General features: G+C 49.4%; 6 protein-coding genes across 6 annotated transcripts; 3 read left to right on the top strand and 3 right to left on the bottom strand.

Moving 5' to 3' along the window:
* Positions 1–1740: 1740 nt before the first annotated feature.
* Positions 1741–4213, bottom strand: N7458_007598 (6-phosphofructo-2-kinase PFK26; the record flags this gene model as incomplete). The annotated part of the gene is made up of 2 exons (XM_056910980.1): positions 1741–3577; positions 3948–4213. 2 exons carry the CDS (start codon positions 4211–4213, stop codon positions 1741–1743), a joined length of 2103 nt encoding a protein of 700 aa, XP_056763806.1.
* A 1542-nt stretch (positions 4214–5755) lies between these two features.
* Positions 5756–6244, bottom strand: N7458_007597 (uncharacterized protein; the record flags this gene model as incomplete). The annotated part of the gene is made up of 2 exons (XM_056910979.1): positions 5756–6157; positions 6236–6244. 2 exons carry the CDS (start codon positions 6242–6244, stop codon positions 5756–5758), a joined length of 411 nt encoding a protein of 136 aa, XP_056763805.1.
* A 604-nt stretch (positions 6245–6848) lies between these two features.
* On the top strand, positions 6849–8620 carry N7458_007596 (FMN-dependent alpha-hydroxy acid dehydrogenase family protein; the record flags this gene model as incomplete). Its single annotated transcript, XM_056910978.1, has 6 exons — positions 6849–6876; positions 6967–7025; positions 7101–8091; positions 8123–8350; positions 8402–8475; positions 8534–8620. 6 exons carry the CDS (start codon positions 6849–6851, stop codon positions 8618–8620), a joined length of 1467 nt encoding a protein of 488 aa, XP_056763804.1.
* A 963-nt stretch (positions 8621–9583) lies between these two features.
* Positions 9584–15718, top strand: N7458_007595 (uncharacterized protein; the record flags this gene model as incomplete). The annotated part of the gene is made up of 1 exon (XM_056910977.1): positions 9584–15718. The coding sequence occupies one exon, from the start codon at positions 9584–9586 to the stop codon at positions 15716–15718; it is 6135 nt and encodes a 2044-aa protein (XP_056763803.1).
* A 541-nt stretch (positions 15719–16259) lies between these two features.
* Positions 16260–17750, bottom strand: N7458_007594 (alpha/beta hydrolase; the record flags this gene model as incomplete). The annotated part of the gene is made up of 4 exons (XM_056910976.1): positions 16260–17091; positions 17168–17276; positions 17333–17504; positions 17556–17750. 4 exons carry the CDS (start codon positions 17748–17750, stop codon positions 16260–16262), a joined length of 1308 nt encoding a protein of 435 aa, XP_056763802.1.
* A 2034-nt stretch (positions 17751–19784) lies between these two features.
* On the top strand, positions 19785–20330 carry N7458_007593 (uncharacterized protein; the record flags this gene model as incomplete). The annotated part of the gene is made up of 2 exons (XM_056910975.1): positions 19785–19836; positions 19891–20330. 2 exons carry the CDS (start codon positions 19785–19787, stop codon positions 20328–20330), a joined length of 492 nt encoding a protein of 163 aa, XP_056763801.1.
* Between the last annotated feature and the right edge of the window lie 1661 nt (positions 20331–21991).

The raw sequence follows: 21991 nt of genomic DNA, 5'->3' as shown, positions 1-21991 counted from the left end.
ACTACGGTCAATTATATCGTACAATCAAGTAACCACCAATCAAACAGCTACTGTATGAGATCACTATATATCTAGAATGCATCTAGGCCTATCTAGAACGATCATATGCAAGAAACAAGTTTGATAAGTTTGCATAAAATCTTGATTATAAATATGCCCTGGTTTCTCTACCAAGATCGAATAATCATGTTCAACAAGTAACAAGAGATTCAATACAATCAACCAAGCTTCAGTCCTACCTTACTTTTCTCTCATCTCATCTTTATGATTCCAAGCCGAATTGATTTTATCCTTCCTTTTCAATTGAAGGAAGAAGATCGATCAATCTTATTCAATCTTCTTTCTTCTTCTACCTACCTGCGCAGCATCGCTTGCTCACAAGAGAACACTAGACACCGACACTGAACCACGATTAATTAAGAACGAAGCAGTTTAGGACGAGTTTACTAGAGAATAGCAGGGGATAGAGATACTAGAGAGTCAGGCCGCTATACTAGGAGAGATATAAGGCTATAGGATCTAATAACTAGCGTTTTGGTACTGTTTACTATAGGACTTTCTATGGCAAAACGCCGCTTTCTTATATATCTACTATTTCATGCGTAAGGACTAGCGTTCGGGATACTCTTGCTTCCGCCGGAGGAAGCGCCTGCATAGCCATACGACGCGAGTTAGGCTGCATCAGGTTAATAGAATATCATCATCATCATCATCATCATCGTCACTACAAGATACATAAATACCACCTGGCCTAAAACTTGACGGAATTAGTGATTATGTACTTACATGACGTATTAACGCAAGCGCCGGGCCTAAATTCCCTCTGTTTCGGGTCGTACCTTTTCTTCTGATACAAATTCTTTAGCCAGCAGGCTCTTTCTATTGTTGAACAGAGACTCACAAGAATTAGATACGTGCTTCCAATCCACGTGTACAACTAACCTATTCAGAGAATTTTATCTGATTCTTTAAGAACCAAGCACTGACACTTAGCGAGCATATCATACTCTTAAAAAGACATTTACTTCTACAGCATGAGATAATACACAACAAACACACAAGAATAAGTAAGAATAAGTGTATGACCACTAAGATAAACGCCGGAAATTCCGGCGACAGAGCATAGAAAAGCAAATGTCTCACCGTCACGATCTATCAGCCCAGTCTCGATAAGCATCGAGAAATGCCCGCCGATGGAAAAATAGAAAAATGGAATCTCATGTAGTCATGACGCTCGGGGGCGGGTCAAAGGTAGCATAACCTCCGCCTGAACGCCAAACCCATGCAGAGAGACCCGCAGTGAGGAATGAAAACACATAATGGGAAAGGCTGAATGAGTCGTAAGAATAGAGGAAGATCAGAACCCAGAACGCCCATTGATGCAGCGGGAGCTCGGGGAAAGGGAACAGCCATGGTGGGAAACAAAGCGAGAATGGAGATTGAAGTGGCGGGAGATTTGGGGTGATAATACACAGAGGGGGTCGGGGACACATCTAGAGATACAGGGAAGCTCCGACCCTGTGAAAGGTAGAGGGAAAATGGGACACAGGGCGAAGACGGAAAATCATGTGCAGCAATGGATATGAATATGGATAGTGATGAAGACTTGGCGTATGTGAACGGCCAGTCGGTGTGATGTTGAAAAAGATGTCGTAGCCATTCATGGCATGTCATAAAATAGAGAGCAATGGGGAACCCCAAGGCCCCAAGCAAGGTTGGCAAATTTGACTTAGGGCAAATTTAATGCGCACCCACTTGGTGCAGCTCGTAATTGGGAATGTAGTCGAACCAATCAGTCTCAGGGTTGTATTGGTAAGCCTTGAATTCGACACCATAAGGCTTGGGCTCCAGCATATACAACATGCCCATGGGAACATCCAGATCGGCGACCTTGTCGCGCTTCAAGCCGCGGAAGTACGAAAGGAGGACGCGGGCAGTGGATCGGTGGCTGACCAGAAGGACGTGGTCGGTGGTGCGCTCAACCTCAACAATAACGGCTCGAAGACGGTTGATAATGTCCAAATAGCTTTCTCCGCCAGGACCAGGGTAACGGTAGAAGAGCTTGTCCTTCTTGCGGTGGGCATACTCCTCGGGATACTGCTCCTGAATCTCCTTGTAGGTCATGCCCTCCATCTTTCCGGAGTGGAGCTCGTCGAGCATGCGCATCTCCTTGACATCGTAGTCGTCCTCATTGAAGTGCTCCACCGTCTGAACGGCACGCTTCATCATAGAAGACCACACACAAAAGTTGCGTGGGCGATCGCGAGGAATGTACGACGGATTGGGAGGGGTGCTGTCACCAGGGCGAGGCGGGAAGTGCTTGATCAGGTTCTTCTGGCGCTGGTAAAGCTCCCATTGCTTCCGCTGGTGGTCGATAAAGCGAGCCAGGGCCTCTGCGTAGCGCTTGCCATTCTCGCTAAGGTCAGAGTCACCGCCAATACGGCCGGCTTCGTCGTCCAGGCTCTCGCCGTGGCGAGTGATCCAGATCTGGCGCGGAGAAAGGTTGAAGTTGAGCAAGTAATAGACGACTTGAGAAGAAAGGAAGCCGTGAGTCTGGTGCGAGACGATCTTGCGGCCGACATCAATCATTTGAATGTAGGCCATGTCGTGCTTCTCCTCGTACTCGCCGAGTGGAACGTAAGAATTTTCGTACAGAGCCACGCGCTTCTTGAAGTCTTCCAGAGCCGTGACTGGATCTTGACCCTTGTAGTCGGGACCGGAAAGCTTCAGGCGCATGTTAGCCTCCAAAAGGTTCTTGTCCACACAGCTGCTCTCAAGGAACAGAATGCCCAGCTCGGGGCCAGCACGCTGGCGAATATGGTCGACAATAGCCTTGCGACGTTCCATGGTGCTGTTTGTGGCATCAAGGATGCCAACGCTACCGCCTTCCTCGAGAATGTACTCGAGCAGCTCGTCGAGGGTATCCAGGGCCACTTGCTCACGGAGCTTGACAGCACGCTGGTTCTGGGGGTCGAAGAAGTTTGCGGACTGATCCATGGGTTCTGGGGAGGCTTCCTTGATAACCTCTTCATTGCCAGTAGACTGGCCATCACCTGCATCGGCAGAAGGAATGACGGTGCTTTCGTTCTGGGAGATGGAGGATCCAGGGTCTTGTCCGTTGATGAGAATCTTGGTTGGAACCACGGGAGGCGGCAGAGCAGCGTCGTTGGGTGGTGAAATGTTCTCTGGAGAAGATTCGTTCTGATTCATCGTTCCAACGCTGACACTCAGTCGGCGCACAGAGTCCACGAGATCCTTGTGGACATTGCTCGCGCGTTTCTCCAAGGGACGTCCAGGCTTGGCCGGCGAGGGGGACTTGCCAGCGGCCACACGACGACGCTCACCAACGTTGAAGATCTCGGTATCATGCTGAAGCCAGTTCAGGTATCGAGCCAGCTTCTTGGTGATGTAACTCTTGCCTCGAGCCGGCAGACCGACCATGACAATAACCAGCTTGGAGCCGACATCGCGCTGAGCGATGCGTCCATCCGGGGAGACCTTGGACTTGGTCAAGCCGGGAATATCAAGAGTAGTTGCCCGGACTCGGCTGGGAGTACTGGCGGTAGAGAGACCGTTGCTGTAGTGAGATAGATGGATTAGCTAAGAGTCATCATCATAAGAAAGAGACGAGCAACCCGAGGCTCGTGATCAAATGCAACAAGATCACACGATGAGGCTCCAGAAGCGGATACAGCCACATCAAACCAGCAACCAGTCAGGCAGTCAGGACTCAGTAGCGGTCAAGCCCAAGCTTTGTGTCTCCGGGGACAAGCTCCAGGCCCGCGTTTGCGGGAAGGACTTCACCCGAGGCATTTCGCAGGGTTACCGATCAGAGGCCACCTCCCATAGGTCCGGGATGAAACAAGCAAATCATTTGACACGAGACAAGGTTCTAGACTCCAGGGGAATGGAAGGATATTGACGACTCAGACGCAGGGGAGACTCACATCTGTGGAGACGGGGGAGCGGTAGAAATCGGAGTGTCCGTCAGCGCGGTTCCGACTCCGCCCTTGGGCGGCTGAGAGGTTCTGTGGGCATCGGAATGCAGGTCATTCCCTAGCGCTCTGCCGACCACAGTCTTCGGAGGAGGCATCAGAGCTCCTTCTTTTCCCGAGCCGAGACTAGCTCCGTGCGAACCGATGTCGTTGGGCCGCTGGTTCATAATTCTTTGATCGCCCAGGCTTGTGAGATCAGGCGAGGTGGCCGACGTCATGATAGCCGACCGTGCGATGGTGGAATGCTGCGCCATCCCCGGCTCTGCGGGGGATCGGTACTTTCCGGGGCGAAACAGTATTTGAGAGGACTTGAGACCCGAGATTCGAGTCTTCGGGCACTTAAAAGGTGTGCTCTCGAGGATGAGGACAGATTTTTGATGGAAAAAACGGCCCTGAAGAACAAAGCGGGAGGGGAGAAAGAAAGAGGGCGGGAGAAGCGGATGACTCAACTCCGGGAAAAACGTCACTTCGACAGTGTGCTTCACTTCGGTGATTTGGTTGGTGAGCTGCCTCACTCAACGGTTTTGGGAGCACCAGCACGCGATGGAAATGCCACGGAGATGAAAAGTGAGACGAGGGGGTTTGGGATTCTCGAGGTGCTGGTGATTTGGGGGAATCTGGTGGGTTCACTTGAGAAAGGCTGACGGTTGATTGAAGGCGAGTTGTGGATGAGGTTGAGGTTGATCAGAGACAAGAGAAACAACGTGATGCCGCGGACAAGAGTTAGGATGGTATTGGAGGTGATTTGTGCTCTTCTTTCTACGTGGTTGGAATAAGATAGAAACTTGAAGATCGAGAAGCGTCCACTTCAGAGCATCGAAGCCCTTTCCCCCGTAAATGAAGTCAGTGAACAACTGATCGCCAGAACCCACTTGGTGGATCTCTGGGGGCATCAGTGGCTGTACGATATGATGTCAATGTTGAAGCAATGGAAGTGAGAGTCTCTGTGACGCAAAATAAACACGGAGAACCCGAAATATTGGATTGTGCAGCTTTCTAACTTCCTATATATACACACACGCCCTCCTGGAAAGGAACGAGGAAGGTCTTGCGAGTCTATTGGCGATACATCAATCTTTATCTTACCCAGAATGCTTGGCTCGAGACCCCCAGGCCAAATCAGAACGGTGGATCAACCTCCTCAGCTGCGTCCGCTACCCCTGTGTAAATCTCCAACCCTGAAATGCCCCCCGGAATATCCACCGAGGGTCTCGGTCAGCATCACTTTGCCCCTGATGCCTCTCGGAATTGCCAAGCAAGTGGGTGCAGCCAGCGCCCAGTCCGCGGACATCCAGAGTCAACATCAAAGCCCAAGTAAAACCCCAGAGGAGCGATTGATCGACCGATTTCAACCCGAACGACTCCGGTGATGGCACAGCCGACTCTTGGGACGCCTTGTACGATGTACGCCTCACCGGTCGGGCCAGTCCTCCTCCCATTCCGACATACTCAGGCTTCTTGGCGGTTTCTCGGTCCCCAGCCAGCGCAGCAGATCGGACTCCGACTAACTGGATGCCGCCGCGGACTCACGGGTGATCTCCGCCGCCCGTACCCGCGGGCAGATGATAATGTCGCCGGGAGTGTGGTACATCATTCTTGGCGCTTGGCGGTAACGCAGGGGGGAGGAAGGCGGGAGTGGGCGTGATTCTGTGTGCGCGGAAGATGTGGTCTTGCAGGGAGGGTGCTCCATCAGGAGGGAGGCGGAGTATCCCACCATTCCCCCGAGTCCTGCCATTCCCCCCTCCGAAGCCCGCGGTTGACTAGTTGCTCAGGTTCACAGTGAGGCCGATCAGGCAGGCGTAGGCGGCTACACTCAGCGCAGTCAGCACCACCACGGCATTTCCACTGGTCCGAAACTTGTGTCGATGGATGCCATCATCTCCCACTTCTGAGAAAAATTGTCGGTTTCCCTGGGAGCGGCGAAACAAGCCAATAATGAGGACACCGGTACCGTAAATGGCAAACAGCGCACCGATACTGTAGAACTCGGCGGTGAAGATCTTGAGGACGACGAGGGCGAAGGAGAACTGGGAGAGAGCAGTACGGACGTAGGCACCTTCAAAGGTTCGCTGAGCAGCGCGCACCTCGACGATTTCGTCCGAGGTCAGCACTGCAGAGCGGGCACGGTGCATCCGCAGGCGATATCGATCGGCCGCTCGTCGCTGAAGCTGTTAGTCAGGTAGAACATGGCTTGACGGTGTACGAGAGCCGGGAATACGTAGTAGTGAATAAACACACACCTCAAACATAGTGACTACTCCCCTTCCCACAATATCAAGGAAAAGGTTCCTGAGGAGTTACCTTCAAAGGCAGACGATGCGGTCATTTCGATGGGGAAAGATGGAGAAGGAAGCGCGTGATCAGCGTTCACGTGGACTCGGCCATCTTCTCGTCGCCTCTCGACTTCGACTGTTTTCGGCTTAGCATTAACGGCCGACCTTACTGCTGTTAGCATTCTGACCCTTTGGTACCCTAGAACCTTAGGAGATTGATTTCCGAGTTCCTGAGGTCCCCATGTATCGATGACCACGACTTCCAGAACAACGTCCAGTGGCTGCTGAGTCGTGCAAAAACAACCGCGCAATTTCCCCACCAATGACGTGGGGGTGTTTCTAATGCTCTCGACTCTCGATGGTCGGCTATCGAATTTGCCCAACGAGGGAGCCCAATCGCCGGACATTTCCCCAAGAACCCCCACACGGCCAGCGTTGACGGTCGGCGCATTCTCCGAACCAGTTCTGTTCTGTTTCCCCGACTTTCTTAAAACTTATCTCAATTCTCATTTCTCTCCCGCCCTTTGACGCTTCATATGTGAATTGACTCTCTGCGATTGTCGCGCTGAGCTGGTCCAAAATGGCAAAGGTATTCGACGCTGCAGAAGGTACGTTTCGTTTCTCCGCACGGAACCCTTCTCAATGGATAACGGGGTTTCCAACTGGAATCGTGGGGGCACACTGACTCGATTGCGCAGTCGCGAAGCACAATACGCCCGAGAGCTGCTGGGTGATTCTCTACGGCAAGGTCTACGATGTATGATCGCTCCAGTCTTTCCTTAATTGCTAGCGCAAGCAGCGCCCAAGAGCTAACGCCATGCGCTGTTTTTAGGTCACTGATTTCCTGTCCAGTCACCCTGGCGGTGCAAAGATCATTCTGAAGCTTTCAGGAAAAGATGCGACCGAGGAATATGACCCCATTCATCCTCCAGGCATTCTAGAGGAAGAACTCAAGCCAGAGGCTTGTCTTGGAACGGTGGATCCAAACACGGTATCCAAGGACGAGACACCAGCAAAGCCTCAGGAGCCGGCGGCAGGACCCCCTCCTATGCAAAACCTCCTCAATCTCGACGAAATCGAAGAAGTTGCCACGAAACAAGTAAGCAAGAAGGCATGGGCCTATTACTGGTCAGCATCGGACGACAAGTTTTCCAAGCGATTTAACAACGAAATCTACCGATCCATTCTCCTTCGGCCAAGAGTTTTCATTGATTGCACCAAGTGCGACTTGGATACGTCAGTACTGGGACACAAATTGGGAATGCCAATTTATGTATCTCCCGCGGCTATGGCGCGTCTCGGCCATCCTTCCGGTGAAGCGGGTATTGCAGAGGCATGCCGAAGCTTCGGTGCGATGCAAGTCATTTCCAATAATGCATCAATGACCCCCGAACAAATTGTCAAGGATGCAGCTCCGGATCAGGTCTTTGGCTGGCAGCTCTATGTTCAAGTTGACCGCAAGAAGAGCGAGGCGATGCTGGCGCGTATCAACAAACTCAAGGCTATCAAGTTCATCGTTCTCACGCTCGATGCACCCGTTCCGGGTAAGCGTGAAGAAGACGAGCGAAACAGTCTTGTGGGTGCCTCCACCCCTGTGTCAAGCGGTGTGAAGGCAGCTGAGCGCTCTGCTGATGGCACTCCCGATGTGAGTGGTCCGGGTGGATCTGGTGGTGTTGGCCAGCAGCTCTTTGCTGGTACCGATCCATCCTTGACGTGGCAGGAGACCCTGCCCTGGCTGGCCAAGCACACAGATCTCCCTATCATTCTGAAGGGCCTGCAAACTCACGAGGATGCATACCTTGCCTCCACTCCACGCTCCACAGGTCAAGGGTATCATTCTCTCTAACCACGGAGGACGAGCCTTGGATACTGCCCCGCCAGCTGTGCACACTCTCTTGGAGATCCGGAAATACTGCCCCGAGGTCTTCGACAAGATCGAGGTCCACGTTGATGGCGGTATTCGCCGTGGCACAGACGTTGTGAAAGCCCTCTGCCTCGGAGCCAAGGCAGTTGGTCTTGGACGCGCTGCACTGTGGGGTCTGGCAGCTGGTGGCCCTGATGGTGTTCGCAGGACATTGCAGAGTACGTACCCCTTTAATTTGATAAATAATTCCCACTAATAGTCTGCTATAGTTCTTGCCGACGAAACCAAGTCTTGCATGCGCCTGCTCGGTGTGGAAACCGTGGATCAGCTTGGCCCTCAACATGTATGCTTTCCTCACTGTGCCCTTCGTCCACTATGAAGTAAAATACTGACTCTTTTAGATCAACACTCGCATGGTCGAGCAGCAGATTTACGACGGTCCATCTGCTCTAGGCCCTTTACGACGTGCTTTCCGGGCGAAGCTTTAGGCGCATATATTGGGACTCATTATGGTTGTAAATACCACCTACTTTGTAAAAATTTTTATTTTGCTGTTTTAGCACATTTGCCAAAATTTCACTGCATTCCCTGGAAGCAGACTATTCTTGCCATCTGCCATGTTGCCATGTGTCGTAATAAGCAAACAATTCTCGGATGTCACACACTGTGAGTTAAGAAGAGTAGAGCCAAATCTAGGAGGTACAAATCACGGCTTCATACGAACTTTGAACCCCGCTTTGAGACGTGGTCTGATACTTATCAGACAATGATAATTAGGAGGGGAAGGGCATGAGGGAAGTGCATGGACGAGCGTGGCGTTTTGTCAGAATACCGTGGCATTCATCCTCCTAACAGCGACCTTTTCACCGTGATGTCGTCGCCTCCACTCATGTTCCTTTACCAATTCATGCCTATTCTTCTATTCTAGTATCCTCTAACGCGTCGGCGGCCCAATGGCGGGTCTGCGAGGCAGACGGAAGGAGTGTATAAAGGCGGGCCTGGCTGCCCCGCTACTCGACTTCACCCTTCAATTTACTATTTCCGGAGTAAAGCTCGATATTTAACGGTTTTCATCGAAAACAGTCTGATCGAGGACTAGATGAGGGCTCTGGTATCTAGAACAGTGGGCACGAACAATATGGATGTTTTTCACACTTCTTCTCTCGGTTCCGATTATAACAAGACAACGGAATTTAATGAGATTTAACCTTCCAGCCTCAAGCCTTGTTTAACTAGATGATTACGGCATTCAGATACCCAGGTTGACGAATGACTCCAGTCCAAGGCATCAGTCTAATGCGCCTCAACTAGCCCATTTAAGGCTCCGAGCGCCGCGCGTCCAAGCAATTCATAAGCCCCCTCCTCCTCCCGTCCCCGCCTCTACTGTCAACCTTTCAAAGCATTCAGCTCAATAGAAATCATAACTGAATAGCCTACACCGAATCCATACCATGTCGCTATCAGATTCTGAGGGGTATGATGCGGTTGTGGTCGGCCCTGGTGATATTCGCGATTTCAACGAAGATAACATCCTTCCGCTTCCTGCAGAGGACCTCAAAAATATCAGAGATTGGCTGCAGCCTACACCCTATGATCTAGAGAGATCTGAGTTTTCGAGACATCTCGAGTCATATCTGGCGGGTACCTGCCAATGGCTTATATCCACAGATACATATCAACAGTGGCATGGAGGCGACGCGAATGGCCTTCTTTGGATCAAAGGCATACCAGGGTCAGGCAAATCTGTCATGGCTGCTTCGATAATCCACCAACTACGCAAAGAAAATGTGCCTGTTTTATTTTTCTTCTTCCGACAAATTATCGATGCAAACCATCAACCAGTAGGGGCGTTGCGGGACTGGCTATGCCAAATTCTCCCCTTTAGCCCGCCCTTGCAGGTCAAGTTGAAAAATGAATACCTCGGTCAAAAACGCTCTATTGATAGTCTAGCTATGAACGATCTCTGGAAACACATCAATTTTGCTCTTTCGGCATTCCCTAAGGCCTATTGTGTCACAGATGCTTTGGACGAAATGGACCAAGGCAATGATGACTTTATTCAGGCGTTAGCCGAGCTGGGCCAATGGCGTCCTGCGAATCTCAAAGTTCTCATTTTCTCGCGCCCAGTTGTCGCAGTGGAATCTCCCCTGAGGTCCTTATCTGTGTCCACTCTTCGTCTGGAAGAACAACTTGTCGATATGGATATTGCTGAGTATGTGCAGTACCGCTTGCGACATTCCTCCGTGCCCAAGGAATACTGGAATCTCATAACCGAAGCTGTTCCTGGTCGAGCGAATGGTCTGTTCTTATATGCCCGGCTTTCAATGGACGCGTTCTTGAAGCCCGGTGCTGATGCTAAAGACGTTCTCCAAAAGTTGCCTCAGGACCTGAACGTGATGTATAATGACCTATTACGCGAGCATGCAAAGCGCTCAAAAGTTCCCGAAGACCTTCAGCTACTTATCCTGCAGTCCGTTACACATGCAACTCGCCCCCTTCGTCTTCTTGAGGTTGCTGAGTTAATCAAAGCCACCCATGCTCCAATTAAGAACTGGAACTTGAAAGAGATCAAAGATCTAGTCCGGGCGGCTTGTGGTCCGCTGCTCCAAATTCTTCATGATGAGACAGTCTCGGTCATTCATCACTCATTTACCGAGTTTCTGAAGGGATCCACTCGCTCCGGTGTCCTTGATGGTTCAACTTACCCTGTTCTGAAGGCTGGCCCGACAAACCAGCGGCTTGCCATTGCATGCTTGGACTATCTCATGTCTGGCTGCTTAGACAAGCTTGAGATCAAGAAACGCCGTGCAGAGGATGAGTTCTTTAACCCCAAGAAAGCCCAGCAGAGTGGAATCCGCCTGCAATTTCCATTCCTCGAATACGCAGCGATCAATTGGTACATCCATACTCGCCGAGCAGTACTAGCTGGCATGGATTTGTCATCATTATACACGACACTGGACAAGTTCTTTGCGAGCAATCAACGATTTATTGCTTGGCTGGATATCGACTGGCCGGAGAATGTAATCCAAGGTCTGACCCCCCTCCATGCTGCCGCCAAAACCGGACTGGCTCAATACGCTACGCACTTGATTCAGAGGAACGGTGCCGACCCGAATTCCAAAAGTAAGCGTGGGGATCCCCCTCTCTATTGGGCTGCTTCCAGTGGCCATGCGGATGTGGCGCAGGTTCTCATTAACAACGGAGCGGATCCGGATGGAGAGGCGCACGAAGGATACAAACCTCTTCATGAAGCGGCTAGCAAGAACCACGCTGACGTGGTCAAAATCCTGCTTGTCGCTGGCGTTGATCCATTAACGCCAAAGACAAAAGAGGCCCCAGGCGGATTCTGTGGCAATGCTCCAACATCAATCGGTCATACCCCACTCATGTACGCCTGCAATAATGGCCAAACTAAGGCAGTGGCTGAATTCCTACCCTATCTCAAAGATGCTGATACTATCACGAAGGCCCTTTTTTGGTCTGCAGGCTCAGGACATGCGGCCTGTGTAGATCGGATTCTTCAACATGCCACTGTGGATGTGAATTCAATCTACGGGGGACAAACTCTGCTGTTCAAAGCCTGCACCAATGGCGACCTGAATACAATCAAGGTCATTCTCGCGGCTGGAGCGGATCCCAATATCTTCTCCCCTTATCCTCATAATGAGCTTAGGGGTATAAACTCCAACATGCGACAGTTACACCAACCCTCTAAGCGTCCAGACGAACCCAGAGGCTACACTGCCCTGCACGCTCTCAGTGGAATAGATGGCGGATCTGGTCGTCGTCAGTCTCTACTGGACTGTGTTTCAGTCCTCCTCCAAGCTGGTGCGGATATTAATTTAAAGGCTCCAAATGGCGAGACAGCCCTGCATATCGCCTGTTTAAACAACATAGATATTGTCAAACTACTGTTGGAAGCAGGGGCAGATCCTTATGCCAAGACCGACGGTGGAGGTACAATCCTCCACACCGATGGAGCGACGGACAAGGAGTTGCTTCCCGTACTTCTCGAATCAGGGCTTGTTGATGTCAACAAAGTGATAGCAGAAAACAACGGAGGGCCTTTGTTCCTTCGACTTCAAGGTCATTACTTCGAGTCCGCTCTGGAATTTTTAAAGTACAAACCAGACCTGAATATGACTGCGGCAGATGGCAATGGTCTGCTGCATGCGCTATTCAATAACTGGGGTTTCAAATCCCGGAACGCTGTTCTTGATGCCTTGCTGTCAGCTGGCGCAGATCCAAACCTCCAAAACCAAAAGGGTGAGACTCCGTTGCATTTGATGAGAAGTGATGGTGAAGTTGAATCGGTCTCCAAGCTGCTCAAGGCCGGCGCAAATCTTGAGATTCGGGATGCACAAGGGCAAACACCCCTGTTCAAAAATGTCACACATTCGAATTTTAACAAGGGCAAACCTAACCTCTTCAGAACACTTATTGAGCTTGGTGCTCGACTTGATACCCGAGATAATAAGGGCCGGACCCTTCTGCATCAAGTCGCCGGGGATCCTGGTCGTTTGGACGAGCTACTAGGCCTTATGGACTTTGACCCTTTCGTAATCGACAATAAAGGAAATACGCTTTTGCTTGAGCTCGCTTCAAAGAGAAATAGCTCCGACGGCATTACAAGATACAAACATCTCAAGAAGCTGGGGGTTGATATCGAGCAGCCTAACAACTGCGGGAAGACGGTCTTGCACAAGCTGTGCTCACGAAAACCAAGAAGTCGCAGTTGGAAGCCTTCTGTGGAGACACTATTTGGCTACGTGACTCAAGAGTGCAAGAGCCTCAGTCATCAAGACATTGACGGAATCCAGCCCTTGCATATTGCTGCCGCTGTGTCTGAAAGTTATGTTTTCAAGCTTCTCAATGCTGGGGCTGATCTTTTCAGCGTCACAAAAGAAGGCATGACGATTCTGCATATTGCAGCTCGAGCCCGACAGTCTGGAATTATCGGTCTTGTCCTTTCCAAAATCGACGACCTTGATGATGAAAAACGAAAAGCCTTCATCAATCAGAGAAATCAGGAGGGAAACGCAGCCCTTCACTACGCCTGCTGCTCGGGCCGTCCTGAAACTGTTTATCTTCTGTTGGAGGCCGGCGCAGATCCTAACTTGCTAGGCAAGGACGGACATGCGCCTTTCAGAGCATGTGCCGAGTTTGAGACCGAACAAGCAAGATGGAAAATGATTGGCAAAAAAGACAGCGCCAAAGCTATCAAGACAGCCAGCACCTGGCTGGGCACGCGAAGTATACCGTCAGTGGGAGAAGATATTAAAGCCTTCCAATGGAAATCGCATAATCTCAATGAGTCAGACTCCACACGCCTGGAGGAAATTTTGGTTTCCTTGGTGCTTCATGGCGCAAACATTACTGGAGAGAATGGCTCTCTTCGTCATGCATTCCAAGCAGCCGTATCTAATCAATGCGACTATACTGCCGAACTTTTGGTGCGGATCCAGTCGCGGTTTCTCCCCAACATGAACCTCCAAGAAGGACCATATGCCCATGGCTTCATTCTCTGCAATTCTCGGTTGGAAAATGAGAAATCATCGTTGAAAAAGGAAGAGAAGTCGCGAAAGACCTGGAAACCCACAGAACGATCACGCAATGACGCACGGTTTATGCACACAGTCAAGCTGTTAGGTCTTCGCCAATACGGTCTATTAGAGGAGAAAATGCCAGAAATAGACATCCTCCAGCTCAATTGGACCAGTGTGTCTCTTTTACACTGCCTTGTGGGTGCCGGTCTGTCGGATATTCTGGATCGTATCTGTACTCCTAATGCCGCTTTAAAATTTGATGATCATGAATGGTGCGCCCAGGCTGAGGCTGCAGATCACTGTCATCTCAACGCAGTGAAGCCGCTCTTGATCACCGCATGCAATCGTGAATTGCCAAATATGGAAGTTGTCCGGATCCTTGTGGAAAAAATGGGTATCAACATCAACTCAAAGTGCAGAAAGGAAACCTGGGCTAGCGGGAAGCGCGAGATTGTGTTGGGCAATGGCATTTTACATGACCTTGCAGAGGGCACAACTTGGTGGAATGTGCATCAAGCTTTGCCGTATCTGATCAGAAAGGGTGCCAATCTGGATCTTCGCAATGATGACGGCGAGACGCCTCTGCACATTGCCCTAGACTATGAAAGGTATAAGGGCGTTTTCTACAAGGAAGCTGTGAAAATTCTTCTGGAGCATGGCGCAGATGCCAACGCTGTGAATTCCAAGGGAGAGACCTGCTTATCGAAAGCTGGTGCTGATATGGAGCTGATCGAACTGCTTCTATTCCACGGCGCGAAGATCTCTCCTGCTGCTGTATTTTCCGCAATCGAGCTCGGCAAAGTTGAATTATTGGAACTCTTTCTCACTCATGGTGATCTAGCCAACATGAGACGACCCGTTGCCGAAACCCCGGAAAGAATCCATTCAATTGAGCAAACCAGAATTCCAGGTGCTGAGATATATCCGTTATTACACGCAGCAACTTTCAAATCTACTAGCCCTCTCAAAAAGGTCGATCTTACACCTGTTCGAAAGCGCATGATGACTGCGCTTCTTCAGCACGGTGCAGATCCTTACGCCACTTTTGTCAAGCTTCATCGAGTAAATGACAGCTCTTTCAAGGACGACGACAAATCAGAGGAATCAAATGAAGACTCTCAAGGAAATTGGGAGTCCGAAACATGCACTGTCATACATGAGATATTGATGGGAGGGGACATGGTTGAGCCACTGCTTCAACTTCCATCACTCCAGCTTGAATCACGAGATGACCAAGGAAGAACATTGATCCTTTGTGCTGCTCGAATTGAGCGAATGTGGAGCCTTGTCGACCGTGGAGCTGACATTACTGCCCAGAACAAATTAGGTCAAACAGTTGTTCACGCACTCATACAACGCCGGCCCAATGAGCAGATTATCAGCACCCTTGGGGCTTTCTTTACAAAAGATCCTAAGCTTGTGCAGATAAGCGACAACACTGGTGACACCCCACTTCACTATGTGCTCAGATCAAGAGATATGCACTTTCAATATGTTGACCTACTGCTTGAACATGGCGCCGATCCCCTTCAGCCAGATTCAAACGGCGACACAGCCCTCCACTTTCTCGCCATCCAGCCCATCACCAACAAAGCACGCATGCAGCAATTCTTGGACCTTGGGTTACACATGAACTCACGCAACAAGCTGGGAAATACCCCACTCGTGCGGTATCTTGCACATGGTTCATTGCGACGTGGGTGCAGGTTTTGGCCCATGGCCGAGACCGGTGTGCGCGGAGATAATGATGGCCTACTATTCTTCAAAGATTTTGGTGCAGACTTTTTTGCAATTGACAATTTTGGGACGTCGCTGCTTCATGTGGTTGCTGGTAGGGAGGTTGGCAGTAGTAGTTTTCATCGTGAATTTGAGTTAAAAGCGCCCACAGAAAATCTTGTCCAGTGGTTCAAATTCCTTATGGATATGGGCTTGGACCCTATGCTTGAGGATGCTCAGCAGCGGACTCCTTTGGATGTTGCTGCCGCTTGCGGCAATGAGCATATTCTGAAGTTATTCAAACAGAAGCCCATTGAATAAAGCTAGGTTGGCTTCACTCGGGTTGAGTTGGAACACATATTTCTTCGTTTTATCCGATCATTATTAGGTTATTTCCATCATCTAAATTGACTGTCCAATTAATTGCCCCTTGCATATTATCAATCAAACTCAAATCGCAGATGTCTCTACTATTCAAATGTACTCGTAAGCTACCTGCAGTACAGTGGTAGTTCAAGTCTCAATATAGAAGTAGATAAAGATCAAGTTCCCTTTGTGTTCAATTCCCTGTCATCTATGTCTTTTATCGATACATAGCTTCCTATAAAAGTTATCCTAGACAATGGAAGGTAGTTTGAGCATAATGACAAGTGAAAAATCTCTGCCATTTTAACGTCCTAAATGTATTAAGTTATCTAACTACTAGTTATCTACAACACAAATGTCATCACAATTGAGTCAGAACAGGAGTTTTGTGTTGTCTGCGGCTTGCTTTCTGCCAAGATGAACCCTCCATTGAGCATTCTTTTCCTGGCTGGCATTGCGCTACGGCGGCATCGTCATATGATGGCATCTTACACATTTATAATTTTGACTGTGGCTTAGGCTTCTCGCTAGTCTGAGATAGACAAGAATCGAGATGTGTGTGCCAACCATTTGGGACCGAAGATCGAGCTTTCGGCGTATCATCTAACCAGTCTTGAAGAATACGTGCTTCATCTTCAGACCATCGCGTGAGCTCTTGGTTGAGCCAGCATGCCGTCTCCTCGCATATTCGAGACACATCCTCGAAGGGAAGTTGGTGCCCCGTACGAGGGATTGTGATCTCCTTCACTCGATTAATCCTCGAGCCACCACTGCCCCCAATGCCTGTCCCCGTCCTCGTGAGCTTCTCTCTGCGTAGATTTGCTGTTGAGACGGGGCTACGATCGCCAAAGAGATAAAGTACAGATGGGCGGACGTGCCGTAACAAGTGCCACATTAGAATAGGCTCGTAGCGATAAAAGGGATATATCGCGTGGGCGGGGCCAATGATGTCGGCGTGGAAGCAAGGATCGTGTTCACTCAGGGCAGCGGGGTCATGTTTTGAGCTCAATGGTTTCCGATCGCCAAAGTTAGGACGCAGGTAGTACATCACCTCTTGGCTGCGGGAGGTTGTGAGAGTGACAGCATCCGAACTTGGAAGTTCGTGCAGACCGTATTGCAGCCAGCGCTCGAGTACCCTCGGATCCCAGGTCTTGAACTGCTTCTTGAAATGGGAAGCCGCTTCCGCACGAGACTTCCACGTATCTTTCTTGTCCAGCGAGAGTTTGACAAAGATCGGCCCCTTGCCAGTGTACATGTCCTTTTCGATGACCGGCTCAATAAGCACCAGAGAGGTCAGCAAGCGTGGGTGCATCAATGATAGTAGTACTCTAAACCAATATCTCATCAGCCAGTGCCTTTTCTTTTTGCTTGAAGACACACCACTGGGATAGGAAGGTAACCTACAATTGACCCGCCCCAAGACTATGGCCGATTCCAACAATTGGGCGAGGCATATCGGCCTTGAATTGGTTGATCATGTAAAGGAGATCGCGGGCATGGTCAAACCACGATGCTGGTGACGTGAGTCAATTGGACAATTTATTTTAGAGAACATGGAAGCACACTAACGGTCGTTTCCCAGGTACTCCTCGTTCAAGACCCCGCTCGCCGCTTGATTGGCAATGTCTGCTATCCAGATTGACCGGATGCGAATTCCCTCGTCATTTAGTTGTGAGAGAACCCCCTCCCAGATCGGTTCGTAGAGTTCCTTTCTCTTTGGATTAGTAACTATCAGGATGAACTGAACAGTGTTCACTGTCCAGGAGCCGAATGAATCATAAAGCCTACTTACCTTGGGAAATCCACTTCCGTGAGCCCCGATGATAGTCAGGTCGCCTGGCTGGGGGTCTGGATTTGATTTTGGGGTGTATCTCTTGACCACTAGTTTCAGAGCATCGTCGCCCCTTCTTATCGCGTGGGGATACTCTCGGATGTGCTGCGAGTCAATAACGTGCTCGGCGATGAGGAACGGTGACGACGATGCCATTGGTCTAGCAAGGAACTTTATCTTAATCCCAAATGTGGTGCCACGCAAATATGAAGCTCAAGAACCTTGTCCAAATCTCTCTTTAGAGAGAGTCTAGGGATATCATCATATATGTAGTGTACCTGTGTATCAGTAGCCGGGCGGGTCGAGGCAGGGACGGTAGAACTTAGATGAACTGCAATGAAACTGTACAGTAGAGAACGACCCACCGATGTGGAGAGCTGAGAGACTTCCCATCGGTTTTGCATTGTCACTTCTTGCTCTTCCGTCGGTTGTTCGACTCTGAAATTCCCGTGGAGCCGGACAAGCTTGTTCACGTCTTTTTTGTCGGCGACACCGAAGCGATGATACCATGCCGTCTTTACTCTTTCTTCAGGAATTCAGGGAAATAATGTGAAAAAAAGTGCCTAAGTGGCTGGGCTGACTGGGGGCTCGGCAATCTATAATTCGTTGCGCTCGTCAATTAGATCCAGATAGCGCGAACTCCCGTTCAGAAATCTCTGACGGGCGCCCTGCAAGCTTGGCGCATATGCTTCCGAGGATTGCCGTTCATTGCCCTGAAAGCAGCTCCTAGCCAGCCACATAACGATGGCAGTGCCAACGTGGCATCAACCGGAATTTGGCATGACTAGTAATACAAAGCAATACTGATTCGGAGAAAAGAGAAATAAACAAAACAACAGCGCCAGGATAAAATCGCATCCATGAACCTTATTCGTATCCCTGAACCGAGCCCTAACTCAAGCCTTTCTGCCGGGCTACCAAACGCTATCACCCGGCAGGACACGGCAGGACCCACCGACAAACAACTGCGAACCCAATGTGGTTCCTTACTATTAGGCGCTTGTTATCTGTGGCGTCTCAGCCATGCACCAGGCGCTTGTTATCTGTGGCGTCTCAGCCACGCACCAGGCGCTCAAGTAGTCGGAATCAACGATTCCAAAAGCCGCGAATCCAGGCGGCTTAAACATCCAATCATTGCTCGCGATATACGCGAGCGAAGTGAGACATCATGTCTTTCCGGTTTTGTGTACAATTGCATTGGTACAGTGGCAGTTCAAAATTCCGAGAGTAGAGAGCAAGAAAAAAAGATCATCTTAATACTCTTCAACTTTGTAATTTTTTTTTTTCAAAGAATCTTTCTGGGAGTCTTTTGAAATGTATTTCTAGATATCCCAGGCATTATCCTTCAACTTACCTTTCATGTCTGCCTGATGAGATGATTTTGAACCTTCCGGGGGCTATGTACAAACTTAGGAAACCCCAGTGTAGAAGACGAAAGCCTCTTAAAATATCCGACAGGCCGTTATCCTGACTAACTCCACCCGCCGGGAGAACAGGAAACCTTCTCCGGTCAATAATGAGTTTCGTGGTAGGGGGAAAGCAAGCTCTATACCTCATTCAGCAAGACTGTATAGTAAGTGCCAAATTTTTTCTCGGTCTTCTTACCCGAGCGGCCGTTTATGAAGGGAGGTCCAAGTCCCATGTGTGAATAGTATCCAACGTCAGCTGTGTGCATTTCACTTTCTGTCAGAATGGACCCACTTCGGACATGCCGTTGATCCTGAAGAGGCATTACATAGTACTCAGCTGCATCCACCTCCTATTTGTCGAAAATGGATCGTCTTCGGTTGTTGCGTAGGCCTTGAGGAGTCATGAGAATCTTGTGGCGGGCGCTAACTCGAGGATCTTGACCACGTTCAATTGACAATAGTTGTCCACGAGGGAAAAAAGACTAGCAAAATTTCTAAATATAATGGAAAAAACCAAAGACCGATACGCGATCCTTGTCAGACCGCTTCGGTGGGAGCTGTCGAGGGCAGGGCTAGCTGATCAAAAATTGGGCCGTGAACCATGACCGGATATAAGCCTGACTTTACTGCCAGAAAACATCCAACAATCAGTAATACTCCCTTCCTACGGACTATATTGCAGCTGTGAATCCATATTTTCTTTGATTTTGCTCTGTCTTTTTTTTATTCTCTTCTCCACCTAACCAATTAATTTCTTGGGGGAATTAGCCATTGTGAAACGATGCCTGCTCTCGTATCGAGTGAAGAAACTTTCAGGATTCTTATGCTACATGGTGAGAACAGTTACCTCCTGGAACACAACGCGTTTATCAGCTGATATCTTCTAGGGTATGCCCAGTCGAGAGAAGCCTTCAAGGTGAAGGGGCGTCTACTTATGCAACACATAAGTCAAGCTCTTCTGCCGCAGATAACAGAGGAATATGCTGGGGGTATAGAGTTCATCTTCCCCGACGCACCAATCTCCCTGAACGAAGTCCTTGCCGACGAGCAAGATCACCATAGTGGCGTCAACCGCCGCGCTTGGTGGCTGAATCTAGACAACACCAGCCGATATATAGGCTTGGAAGATACCATCGTCACCCTGGCTCAGTCACTTGGAGGGCGGCCAGGTCATGCCGCCGTAGGGTTCTCCCAAGGGAGTGCCTTCGCAGCCATGATTGCCTCGCTTTGTGAAGCCACGCACAATCCCGGGAAGAGAAGAGTGCTCGAAGCCCAGGGGCTACCAATGAATTTATCCTTGAAAATATTCCCGGCCAGCGTCCTCTGAAGTTTGTGATATGTATCTCTGCGTACCGGGGCACGATGAAGTACTACAGCAGCTTGTACTCCCAGAGTCTCTCCACACGCTCATTTCACATCATTGGCACCTTAGATACGGTAGTTGAGGAACTAGAAAGTGAGGTCCTCGCAACGGCTTTTGAGCAACCCAACATCTTCCGGCATTTTGGTACCCACTACATCCCTCGTGACCCCGTGTTTTTTCGACATTTGGATGGTTTCCTCGAGGATGCCTGCGACTCGTCTCTGGACGCTGATGCGGACACTAAGATCCGCCAACTGTCAAGCCCTTGTTTAGTGGTATTAAAACCGGCTGCAAGGTCACCGTCTTATTCCCGAACACAGTATGTCATGGAGAAGAGAACTCGAATCAGGTGTGTGGGAGGGAGTGGGCATTTAAAGGAAGATATATCGAGTGCTATTTCTGATGATTTATCATAATAATAAACGGGGACATCTCTATATCTAATGAGAATACTACGATGCTACAGTCGAGTCAAAACACTGCCTTTAGAGGCAAAAGTTGGGCAATAATATATGAAATTAATTTCAATGGGAAAATCACCTTTGGCAATACTGCGTCAGTGCTAGAAGCACACGGAGCCTGAGGATTCCTCTCAGGTCCAATATTTTAAAGTAGCCTCGAGATGTCTAACGGTTCGGTGCTGGACAACTCGAAGGCGCTGCTTAATAAACCCGGGGGAGGTCTAGAATGAGGTTTGATTGATCTTGTGGTAGTGAACGGAGCCTAAAATGCAGGTTTTCGGACATATAATTAGAGAATTCCATACTGCTCCTACCACCCGATAGGGGGTTCCTCCTTGCCCGATTCTATTCGGCATCGAAACACAGCCCACTTGATTAGACACTGTCGTCCGTGTCCTGTATGCTCAGGTCCCGGATGACGCTTTTCCGTGTCACTTGGGACAGGTGATACCTGACTCGATGGTATTCCAAGCACTATTATTGAGGAATCATCGAAATCTGCTGAGAACGAGATAATATTTGTGAAGCCAGGAAATAATTAGCGTGAGAATACGTATAGATTATGTCTAGTACAGGCTTTTCGGCACGATTCGTATAATACCCGCTCAGAGCGGCGTGTGTATATTCTGTAGATATAAGGGGGTCTATTATAACAATTCTACGATCACCTTTAATGATAGTCATATTAGAAAGGTCAAACAAGCGAACCTAATAGATACCACTAGTGACCTTGAACAAGCCTTGTTTGCTTATAAGTTACACTTGTGGCTATAGTTTCGGGTTCGCTATCTCTGGATAAGGCGTGTTAGACAAGAAATCATAGGCGATATTATTCCAAACAACATGGCCCTCGCGATTCTTGTACATAAGGGTTAAGCCTAGCGACAAAGCCATGTTCTACATCCTGGATAGACATCGTTTAGTGATAATAGAGTTGATTTGGGTAAAATTCTTTTGAGGGATTCGGCAAGGGTCGCCGAATATGGGTTCTGGTTGTTTGGATTGAGCAGAAGTTTGCAGTCTAAAAGAAAGGACAAAACAGGGGCTTTCGGTAGCCGATTTAACCATTTTATCCTCCTCAACCCTATGACGATGACATCGACGGATTGGAGTTTTGGCCTGACGACGGAGGGGGAATCTTTCTACGGAAGACCACAAACTATT

The sequence above is a fragment of the Penicillium daleae genome, assembly GCF_028827525.1.
Source record: "Penicillium daleae strain IBT 16125 chromosome Unknown utg000007l_segment0_segment0, whole genome shotgun sequence".
Lineage (NCBI taxonomy): Eukaryota > Fungi > Ascomycota > Eurotiomycetes > Eurotiales > Aspergillaceae > Penicillium > Penicillium daleae.
Note: the sequence above shows the minus strand (reverse complement) of the source record. Positions and strands in the feature narration are given on the sequence as shown.